This window comes from Haliotis rubra, unplaced genomic scaffold (genome assembly GCF_003918875.1).
Source record: "Haliotis rubra isolate DU_JTF1 unplaced genomic scaffold, ASM391887v1 Scf165, whole genome shotgun sequence".
Classification (NCBI taxonomy): Eukaryota; Metazoa; Mollusca; class Gastropoda; order Lepetellida; family Haliotidae; genus Haliotis; species Haliotis rubra.
This window is the reverse complement of record NW_025765614.1, coordinates 442,888-454,953: the sequence shown is the minus strand read 5'-3', so window position 1 is coordinate 454,953 and position 12,066 is coordinate 442,888. Positions and strand designations below refer to the sequence as shown.

The following is a 12,066-nucleotide window of genomic DNA, read 5'->3' as shown; positions in this document are numbered from 1 at the left end:
CACTGCACTTGCCTCTCAAGCTTTACTAAGGTCAAGGGAGGGCCATGAGAAATGCTGTTTTTTCTTGTTGAAATTGACACAACTGTTTTTAAGAACAAGTTAATCGTTCTTAGATATTCACATGATATTACGTTTATGTTATTTGGGTGTGTTATGTTATGATATGGGTTAATCAGGTTGAAAGCATGAAAGGATTATTCAGGGTTTTTAAAAACTTATTACACATTACAATTTTTATGAGAATGTAACTGTCAGTTGTAAAATTCTGTTCATAATGAAAGATATTGAAAAAGGTACTGGATAACCGAAGTGTATTATATACAAGACATTGAGAAAAGTTTAAATTTCACCTGTAAAAAATGGGTGTGTTACAAAGAAGTGTACAGAATGAACCAGTGCGTAGTACTAGAATTACACAGCAACATGAATCAGCCCAAAATATGTCACGAATCTCTCTTATCATATTTCTAACACACTAAAGTCTCTTTAAGATATAGATTTACTATGGTACTTTTTCAGGCATTGATATTTCAAGATGGCAACCTGTTATCAGGATCGCTGGAGGCACTTATCCAGCATCTGGTACCTACAGGAGATTATTACCCTGATGTGAGTATATTTACCATAGCCACTTTTCATTGGATATAGACACTTGTGTGTATCATGCCCTGTACTACAGAATCATCGCTCAACCTAGCGTCAATTTCGCTATTGACGACATCACTTGTGAAATAAGCAAGATACTGCTTCATTATGTGAAGGTCATTGCATCTTGGGTTTGTCTGTGTTACCAGACTAAAAAAAACATGTTGTGACAAGGGTGAATGAAATTAACGCTTGTTGATTTCCTTTACTGAAATAGACTATAAGTTGTTATTCCATGGAGATGTTGGTGTATGTTGGCGATAGGAACCTGCCCTGATTTTATGCCACCTTTAGTAGGAAACTGAATATAGTAGAGAGGATGTGATGATGAGTTCAAGTGGCACATGGGATTGAACGTCTGGAACTTCGCCAGGGGGTAGTTTTACCGCCAAAGTATTCCCTTCATTGAAAACATCCCCCAAATTGCTTGATTCATTAACTACACCACATAACACTGCTTTGTGAATGAACCAGATACATGAACGGAAACTGTAAGGCTGTCGTGCTTGTAAGTGTTTTCATATAAAGAAAAGTAGTACGGTACTTAACTCTCATTACACAACTCCCCCAACAGATCTTTCATATTCTTGAAAACCTGTAATCGAAACCCATACATAGCTAAAAAATGCCGGATTTATCCAATATGTGTTTTGGTTAATTTTAGATGTACACACCCATCTCTCTTAAAGTTTATGTGGGCATGTTTTATATAAGAATGTGTGGGAGAATTGTTATTAGACATGTTGCCTAGAAACGTTTAACACAGTCTTGTATTCATGAGAATATTCTTACAGCAGGATATTACAATATAAGGAACTGAGGGTTGAGTTATGCTCATTGCTTAATATTACTTGACTTACATCTAGGGAACAGAAAGGTTCCATTGTCTGAAACTTAGAGATCAAGGTGGCATGATGCTGAGGTGGGAAGGGGAACTTTCGACCATACCAGGATGTAAATAGTTTAAATGTGGTTTTTGTTATCTTTGGGAAATACGTCATGTACAGTTTTCAAGATCAGATTTCACAATTCTTATAGAGCTATTACATAAACACATCATATTTTATTCCTGTATTACTATATTGTATTTTTTTGCTATATTGACCATAATAAAATGTCCTCTGTTTTTATTCTTGATTCAGATTAATCACAATAATCTTATACTGCATCAAGTTGTCAGTTACACATTACATTAACAATATCCATTGAACAACGTCTACTACAGGTCGTGACAAAAATCATTCTACCTTTCACCTTTTAGTTTTTCCCTACATGTAATTAAAGATTTTAAGGTGGAATATGTTACTGAGACTTATCTAGGAATATTTGGTTTAGTTCTGGTAACAGAAATGTATGGATTCAGCTGGTATAGTACCGCCTCAGTCCATAGTGGGGAATCATGATCAAGTGTTATCGATATTCTTTAAAAAGGATTGTGCTTTATTGTGCTTCTTTTCAAAGCATATCAAGTAATTTCATTCAGTCAATACCAAGTTCTGTTTGAACACACCTTAACAAGCTATCCTAGCACTAACTCCCTTAACTGTTTATGTGATTGAATTAATGTTTCCGTTTACAATGGCTGAAAATGAATATCCATTTGGATCGGTGTGTGAATGTTGAGCAAGTGTGTTCCAATATTTCATGGATATTTTCAAATATTGAAGAATTAACTTTCCTTTTGAACAGACTACAAATATTGGTGTGATTACTTTTGAAAGTTTACACAACTTGTAATTTATAGAACTCTCCTTTAACAAATATTTACATGACAGCTATTTTCTTAAAGCAATGTGATTCCATTCTGTCAAGGCTGAAGAAAGATTAGATCAAGGAATTGGCAGTTTTGAATATGTAACTTCTTTAAAAGTTACAAATACTGACATGCTGAAGTATGTGGTTGTAACACAATCATTTCTCTCTTTCAGAGGACGTACATATTTGCATTTCTCTTGAGTTCAAGGCTGTTTATCCGACCCCACAGCTTATTGGGAGAAGTTTGCCAGGTGAGACCGAAATAGACCTGTAATTAACAAGGAGTACAACCAACGTTAGTGGCAAATATACACATGTGTGCTGAGCAGCTGTACATAACACTGATTGGCAGGTGTCAATCAAAGTTATCATTTGTTTATTTCAAAATTTGGGGTTGTCAGTTGAAAAGGTTCTAAATGTAAGTAAACCTATATTTGTGTAAGTAGTATGCCCTGCCCATCATTAAATGTAATGGTGATCACGTGTACAGAGACATGTGACTACCTACAGTCTCCAAGTTGAAGACGAAAATGTTAATTACACGATTAGTGGTGCAGCTTGAAATAGACTTGTTGAAATTGAGTAGCGTTCAGGTGTCTATTTACGCTGTCAACACGTCTTTTGCGACAGGGCCGCACACATTGAGAGCATGTCCCCATAGTAAAGCCCTTTCCCAATTTCTTTTTGAAGTTACTGAAAATAGTTTAAGCAGTGCATAAATGTAATCATTTAATACCTTTTTCTTATATTGTTTTTAAGGTGTGCATATTTCAACAGAACCTGGCCAATGACAGAATTGATAAGGTAAGTTGTGATTTTTTTTGTAAGGTCATGAAATCAAGTTTTTAAAATAAAAATAATCACTTTGTATGAGGGGAACAATTTACAGTTTTCTTATTTACTGTTTTCTAAATCTGTTTCATTTTTGTTTTTACAGAATTCCCTGGGTAAATTCGGAACACACATTGTCAGCCTGCTGAGGTGAGTGTTTTAAAGACATTAAATCAAAATGTTTCTTGATTGCATTGATTATGATTAAGTTATTGTGTTGGATGATGGATCATATCTCAACTCATGCTTCATTGTCTTCATCGTCTTTGTCATCTTCATCATTGCAGCGAGTGGACCGAATTATTCCCCTACGACTTCAGGGATGAGCGTATGATGAAACACCTGAAGGATATCACCCAGCGTGTCGTCAAGATCTACCCAGAACTCAGAAAGGATATCAGTGCCCTCATGCATAATCTTCTCTCTCGAGTAAGTAACGACTTTAAAAAAATTGAGCCACCTGGTTTTTAAAATAATAATGAAAAAGTTATTCCCTTCTATTGGTATCCTTCACCTTGACATGCACATCTACAGTTTCACTTACGTATGTACCTTGAAACACCTCCCATCACGTGACTCATGGATGGAGCCTCGGCTTAAGTAAAACCACACAACCCGAAATACTGACGGAAACTTGCGACTGTTTCACGTTTAGTTTGTTAGGATGAAACTGGTATTTGTAGATGGATTAGGGAGGCCTCCTTTCTTTGTGGGCAGGGATCCGATATGTTGGCTCTCTGTGAAGATTGTATGTGAAAGAATCCAAGTGTTTATCTGTGTCTCAAGACTGCAATATTGGAATCATGTTTTCATCCTGTTAAATTCCTCCTATGTGACCTCTTGTCTTGACATCTTCATCAAGACATTGGAACTATGCTAGACATTTCAAATGCTTCCGTCCAAAGTTCAATCATGACAAATAATGGCATGAAAATGAGAAAAAAAGGAATGCTATCCAAACACATTCATATTTTAACCTTCAAAACTTCTTACTTTTTCAAAAGTCTGTGAATCGTAAAAGTATGACCCTCATTTAAATTACACATTTGAAAGTGAATTTATCAAATTTTGGTTTGTAGTAAATCCAATTTTCAAATAATTGATGGCGTTTCATGTACAAAATAGCTTGGCCATTATATTTCGCTGCTGTGAGATATTTTCTACAGAAATCCATTTCTGACCTTATTCCATTATCAGGCTGATCCAAACTTGGCCAGTGCCAAACCCAATGCAGTAAATCAGATTGATAAGCAGCAAGTTTGTCTGGAATTATTTGGTGGTACCAGCAGGGACACTTCCCACTGAGGATAAGGGATAATTCCAGTGCCATGTTTCTCAGACAGGCATCTTTTACCTTTGGCATCAGCTCTGATCTCTGTTAGGGGTTGTCTTGAGATCTAATGCAAACTAAGACCAGTATAGATTGTATGCTATGTGTAGTAAAAACATTCTATGACTTACAGTAAGTCTTACCAATCTTGTGCTAACCAATATTTTAGTTATCCAAATTTTCTGCTTTTGATGTTTGTAATGAAAGAATTTGGGGTTTAAAGTTACAAGTTTCATAATTACCAAAACTATAAAAATAAACAATCTTAAATCAGATCTTATTTGGATATGTTTTGATATTGTTTACTTGTGTACAGTATGATGTACCGGTAATTGTAATTTCCTTGATCTATTTATAAATTTGTTTTAGATTGTCATAAATGGACACAAAGCTAAAACTATATTTCCTGATGTGACGATACAATGTGCCTTTCCGTGTATCATAAATGGGCAGTGGGAAGTCACAGGACCTCACATTTATGCTAATGACGTCATAATGAATTTAAACCATGATGACTAACCACTTATACTTTCTTCAATAAACATCCTGGTTTTAATTGCCTGTTAACATCACACTCTGTTGCTATGGATATGCATCCTTACGAGACTGCATGATGGATATACTGTAATATGCAGTACTTACAAAAAACATTTAGTATTTTATTTTTATTAATTATTTTTTTTCTGTTCCAGTTGTCTCGGTTGCAGAAGTTTGAAGATGTCCTGGCTAAACTGACCAGTGAGGCCATGCAGAAATCGCAGACCCAGGTTGTCCCCACCACCGACATCATGGAGGTGTGCCCCAGCCCACTCGTCTTAGCTCAACAACTAACGCATGTTGAACTGGTACGTTGGCAAGAAATTATGTAATTAAAATACTGTAAATGAAAGAATTTCACTTCTTCCAACACAACTTTTTTACAAAAGCACTTCTTTAAAAAGTACTAATCAAAATTTTTATGCAAAAATATTCAAATTGCTTACAGAAAATTATTACTTTTCAGGAACGTTTGAGTATGATTGGCGCTGAAGAATTTGTCCAAGCATTCTCAAAAGAAGTTATTGATGGCGAGGTAACTACAGTGTTTCTAAAGCTAATTCTTACACATTACTGCAAAGGTATCTTATAGTCTAATGTAAATATTTTATTTCTTTAACCAGGAGGGATAGAAAAAAAGGTACAGAAATATCATGGAAAGATTTAAAGCACAATTGTGGAGAAATGCAATATTCAGGGGAGATAACTCAGTTTCAGTTTCCTACTTCAGTTATGAAAATACCATTGGGTTGTTTCACATGACATCTGTTTTATTGCAGACAACATTCCGTGACATGAAAAAGACAACCAACTTGGAGGCGTATGTTCAGTGGTTCAACCGACTCAGCTACCTCGTGGCGTCAGAAATATGCTCAGTAAGTATATCATGACATCGATATCGGTGAAGTGTACTTCCTTGATTGGTTAATGAGCATTCTAGAAGTTGATGAGTCAATAATGAAGAATACGATAACTTCTTGTTTATTACATAGAGCTTTTAGCTTGATAACAGTGTCAGAATCTACACCAAAACGTAGCTCTTTGCAATAAACAAGAAGTTGTTATCCATAAAGTCATATGCTTCGTCATTGTAATTCCATAATTTAAAAAGAATTCCCTTCGATTATTTACATATGTACTTAATTTATTACCTATTTGCCTAATTACTGATTTATTTGTTCACCTTTTCAGCATTTGAAGAAGAAGAACCGAGTTAAAATGATTGAGTACTTCATTGACGTGGCCAAGGAGTGCATCAACATCGGCAACTTCAATAATGGCAATCATTCAACTCCTTAATGGCAATCATAGGTTAACCACTGAAAACACATTTCAGTTATCCAAATTCTGTAATACGAATGAGAAATGATACTCTGAAAAGCATCATAGCAAAACTATTACAAGTGTCCAAAAGTGTTAACCACTGAAAATCAACACTGTCCCTTACAGTAAGGAGTGAATGTCTATTGCTAATAGCAGCCTTAGATATCCTGTAGAAATATGTGGCAGGTTTCATGATTAAAACATTTTTTACAATTTTTTCAGCTGGCATGAACATGAGCCCTGTTGCAAGATTAAAAAAGACGGTAAGTTGCTCAAGTTGCTCAAATACCTGTATAAACTGTATCAAGTCATATTTGTCAGTCCCAATGTTCTAGAAAATATTATTACTGCTGGGAAATCTCACATTTATATAAAATGAAGTTTATCTGTACCCATGATTAAGTAAATATTTTATATTAAATCTGTTAATTTTCCACTATTATACACATTTAAGTACATTTGTATATTTATGTTTCCCATGTTAAACTAATAAAACAGACTCCTTTACATACATCAATACTTATGTCTTGTTATTCTGTCTCCAGTGGGCTAAGGTGAACACAGCCAAGTTCCTTATCTTGGAGCATCAGATGGACCCCTCAAACAACTCCGGCAGTTACCGATCATGTCTCAAGGCGGCAATGTGGCGCTCACAGGGGGCAGTCGATGACCAGGGAAAGGTAACTCAGTCTAAACAACAACTCTGTATTTTAAAGAAGCGAATAAGATGAACTAACACTATCACTATTTATAACTTGCTGGAAACTGTCAGTTTTGAAAGGTCTTATAGTTAAGATTAATTCTAAAACCATTTTTTGTCATTTGTCTAAGCAGTGATAATCTCTTCAAAGGATTTTATAAAATATGAATGTTTGAATTCAATTATTTTGATGCATTTTAATTAAGTTTCGTGTTTTTCCCCAGATCGTCATCCCCTTCTTCAGCCTGTTTGTCAAAGATCTGTATTTCCTCAATGAAGGCTGCTTGAGCAGGCTGTCCAACACAAACATCAACTTTGAGGTAAGCAGGAATGTCAGAGAAAAAACATTCTGGCAATTTCAGTGAAATTGTCTAAATTATTTTAGACACCAAGTTTGCTACCATTTCATTAAAAAAATTCCTAAAACTTATCAATATGTTAATATCTGTTAAACATAGTTGAATGATTTTAAGTGATTATATGTTAATTATAAGCAAGAAATGTACACATACAATGACATTAATTTTAAGTTCGTTTTTGTTTTGTTTTTAGAAATTCTGGCAGGTTGCAAAGCAGATCTCTGATATCATGGCTTGGCAGCAAGTTGAGGTAAGAAACAAGTATATTTATTCATGTTCAGGGTTGTAAAATGACACATGCAGTAAAATGACATGTATATTAAAACATCTTCAAATGAGGCCACACCTTGCAATGTTTCCATGTAAGAATTCTGACTAGGATATACTGCGTATATACTGACTGACTGACTGAGTTTGGTTTACGCTGCTTTTAGCAATATTCCAGCAATATCACGGTAGGGGACACCAGAAATGGGCTTCACTCATTGTACCCATGTGGGGATTCGAACCCGGGTTTTCGGAGTGACGAGCCAACGCTTTAACCACTAGATTACCCCACTGCCCCTACTGCATATATAACCAAGCACCGCTAAACCATACCATTTATTACATTATGACTTGTATTTTCATGTTTCATTGTCTCATTCTTGCAGTGCCCTTTTGAGAAGAACAACAAAGTGTTGAATTACGTGCTGACATCCCCAGTTTTCTCAGAAACAAGTAAGTAAAATTCATTTAAATTCAATTCAGTTTTAATTTGAATTAAAAAATTTTGTTCATTTTTTTCTTTTTTTTAAGAAATAAGAAAACTGCCAAGATTAAACAAAAATGCTAAGATAATGTGCAAAAGTTTAATAATGCTTTTTGCAACATTCAATACTGTATTGCATTATTGAGTTATTGTATTTTTGTCTCTCTGTAGAGCTATCACTGGCATCATATGAGTGCGAGCCCCCAGAAAACAGCTATGACAAGGAGAGACACAAGACACTCAAGTAAGTTTCCCACTGTGACAACTCTCAGTTAACAGATATTCGGCATAGTTAATATCCTAGTTTACAGCAAGCTTCAAGTTAGCTTGTATTGTGTGACGCCTGACAAAGGTTTGCTCCACTTTCAGATAAAATCAATGGAGGCAATTATTCATTATGATAATAATAAATGCATATTAATAATTTGCCATATCCATGTCATGAAAATGCTCATGGCAGTACATAAATATTGCTCATCAATGTGTGTACTCTGACATTCTTAGTGAGTGAGTGAGTGAGTGAGTTCAGTTTTTCGCCGCATTTAACAATATTCCAGCTATATCACGGCTGGGGACACCAGAAATGGGCTTCACACATTGTACCCATGTGGGGAATCGAACCCGGGTCTTCGGGGTGACGAGCAAACGCTTTAACCACTAGGCTACCCGACCACCCCTGACATTCTTAGCTCCTTGTACAGTATATGACTGAATGAATTAGAAGGCAGTGGGTGTATCCAGTACATGTTAATATGTTCTTGAATAGTGATGGTTAATATCATTATTGAATGTTTTCCTCTTGACAATGTTATATTTAAAGTATGTATGGCAAGGTTATTTATTGTCCCTTTTCTTTTCCAGGGCTCAGGCTGGTTTATGACAAACAAAGAGAAAGACGTCAGCCTAGTTCCTTTGTGAATCATTTTCATACTGGTACTTAAAATGGCTGCCGACTGCCCCGTGGTTGTTACACTGCAAGGTGTATTATGGAGGATATTGTCCGGCTTTGAGTGTTGTGCAGGATCTGTTGTAGACGCTTGAAGATGTCCTTGCTAGTGTTGGTCAAGAATCAGATTGAAGTTGTAATGTGTGTGATAAACATTGAAGAAGGAGGGACAGTATCTTCTAAAATGGCAGTCGGACATAATGTCTCAGTGCTGGAGTTATCTCCCATTTAAAGGAGTTACCCCCCCTGCAAAATGGCAGACACTACGTGTCCAGACTGATCTCTAGTGAGAATGCCTGTGCTATAAAACTCTATAAGACTGTGTCATTATGAACACTTCAAACTTGTGAGTGACAAAGACATTGCCAGTATGTTTGTACTGGAAAACAAAAAGTGCTGTGGAACTTGTTTTAAAGGCACTTGTGACTGTTGCTGGACAACAAATTGTGCCATTTGTTACTAAAGTCTGATGGGACTCTAATTTATTTTCCTGGTGGTGCTGATGATTGAGTTTAGGTTGCCCTCTCAGGATGCTGCTTCATACGTTCCATGTTATTTGTTTTGCAAGCTACATGGACAATTTTAACATTCTCAAGAAAATTTTATTCTCAGAGAGCCTAGTTATATATATATTATGAGGAACATTTCATTATTTTTTTTCTAAAAAGAAAAATGAAACAAAAATGGAAAATGAGACCAAAGATTTTGAGAATCTCATGGGAACACTACAGGTTTTATATATCTATGTATACAAGACTGTTTTCAGGGGGAAACAAATTTGTTGTATATGTGGTCGGACTTGTAGATATTCAAAAGAACATTCATTTGTAAAATTTCATAAATGGCATTTTCATACTTGGAACCATTCCAATTTTCCTCTTATATTTCGAATGATTATTTCATTAAGAGGAAAGAAGGAAATGTCGTTTTTACTTATCATCCATAGAAGGGCAAAGAATAAAATTCAAAAATTGTACAAATCTGAAACATTTTATCGTCCAGTGTGAACAAACACTTGTTTCTACTGCACATGTAGCCCATGTTTGGAGATCAAAATCACCATTGTCTAATCACTATCCTCATACCATTGGAATCATCAAATCATGCACCATCAATACTCAGAAATACGAAGACTGGGATCTGTATTGTTGTTCTGTGCCGCTTCTTGCTAGTGTTTAGCAGCTGTTGTTGGATACGCACTTTGTTGACAGTGGTGCCGAGCCCTAGGCGGACATATTGTTAAACTGTGTGATGCTTTAGTGGCCCTGGCGCTTGCACTTGTACATAGAATCTGTACATACAATCAGTCGAATAAAATGTGAATCATGAATAATTCTGTGTTTAATGGTGAATCACTGGATGGACAGTTATTTTCATTCTTGTGCATCTGGACTTTATCATCAGTCTGATCTGGTGAATAATTAACTCAGGAGGGTGAAACAGTAGCCCTGAAAATTTTTAACAAACAGTTGTCAGATGAGAATAATACACCTCTATGCAAGAGCTGTTTGCCATTTCCATTCTGATAGGTAACATGCCCTGCATAAAATGGAAGGGCACAGTAGCCCAGTTGATCCTGATAACAGTGTTGCATCACATAGTCGCACCAGAAACTTGAGCATGACTTCAGTTGATCCTGATAACAGTGTTGCATCACATAGTCGCACCAGAAACGTATGAGCATGACTTCAGATCTTGGTTCACTCTGGTTTTAGGTTTGTCAGCTCCTTCCTCATGAGCTGAACCAAAGTGGTTATTGTCAGAGACCTTCATCAACTGCAGCTTCCCTCACACAGTAGGCGGACACACCACGATACAAAGAGTACAAAATGGAAAGGACATGTCAAAATCTCTGACAACACTCTGAATCTAATAGTCATTCTTTCCATACATTGTGCAACTGACCTTTTTGAGAGTGTCCACTGGTCTACTGCAGCTTTTTATCTGGTCCTGATTAAACCATGGTTGAATGTATACAATATTCACAATAACAACCATTACATATGATCTCCCCAGTCAACCCTCATGTAATATGGCTTTTCAGTCAATCATGGAGGGCACTAAGGATCTATTCTGTCCTAGAATCTCCACAGGTCCTTTATCATGCTACGTTACCTTTGGTAGACACTGAAGAAAACACCAGAGATGTCAACCCCAAACACAGATACTTAAGAACTCGGATCAGATGATTATCTCAAACATTAAAAATTTGAAGTGAAATTGATATTCACCTATAGCACAAGTGGCTGCATGGGGTGTCAGTCTGTACAAAGTTCAAACTGTTGGTCAAATGTTGGTCATTACTATACAAAGCATTTTAGAAAGTGGTCAAACATGACATATATGGGATTACACTTCCTCAGTTCTGTACAGATCTCGTACTTTTTGGGGTTGGGTCTCACCTGGGATTCAAACCAAAACACACAGTGAGGCACCTAATTGCCAGCACACCAGGTGAGCTATGTAGCCTGCTCAGCCATTGCAGCAGAATATAACATTACATATAATACAATCTTACAGTCAGGAGGTAATTTTAGACAAGCAGGAGGGCAATAGGTGTATTTGTCCCCCAAGACTGAATCTATATAACTTTGAGAGAAACAATTAGTTCTTTTTAAATTGAAAAGAAGCCCCAGTGAGATGGGAGATTCTAAATCTGAGGAAATCTAGACTTGCTTCCTTTTCACTATTTTCATTATCCACCTGAAGAAGGGACAAGAAGTAGCCCGGAAACGTCGTGCCAAATAAATACAGAAGTTGTTATCCATACGGTTTGTCTTGTATTACTAAACCGACTTCTAAATGAGTTTGAAGAATTGCTTCATGTAGGACTTTAGCATTGCTATTGCAGTAAGGGCTGGTCAGAAGGGAGAATGTGGTACAGGGACT

At 36.2% G+C, this 12,066-nt stretch overlaps 1 protein-coding gene across 1 annotated transcript in view; it reads left to right on the top strand.

Annotated features, from left to right (window-relative positions):
- LOC124271986 (ras-GEF domain-containing family member 1B-like) overlaps nucleotides 1–10,510 on the top strand; it is a 67,414-nt gene extending 56,904 nt beyond the window's left edge. Inside the window, 17 exon segments of the mRNA XM_046707152.1 lie at nucleotides 520–609; nucleotides 2,574–2,651; nucleotides 3,160–3,204; nucleotides 3,338–3,381; nucleotides 3,519–3,660; nucleotides 5,254–5,406; nucleotides 5,565–5,633; nucleotides 5,878–5,973; nucleotides 6,290–6,382; nucleotides 6,385–6,409; nucleotides 6,644–6,684; nucleotides 6,967–7,101; nucleotides 7,346–7,441; nucleotides 7,674–7,730; nucleotides 8,134–8,200; nucleotides 8,403–8,475; nucleotides 9,093–10,510. Of these exon segments, the coding sequence (XP_046563108.1) occupies nucleotides 520–609; nucleotides 2,574–2,651; nucleotides 3,160–3,204; nucleotides 3,338–3,381; nucleotides 3,519–3,660; nucleotides 5,254–5,406; nucleotides 5,565–5,633; nucleotides 5,878–5,973; nucleotides 6,290–6,382; nucleotides 6,385–6,409; nucleotides 6,644–6,684; nucleotides 6,967–7,101; nucleotides 7,346–7,441; nucleotides 7,674–7,730; nucleotides 8,134–8,200; nucleotides 8,403–8,475; nucleotides 9,093–9,111 (1,323 nt within the window). The 3' untranslated portion in view covers nucleotides 9,112–10,510.
- The last annotated feature ends 1,556 nt before the right edge of the window (nucleotides 10,511–12,066 follow it).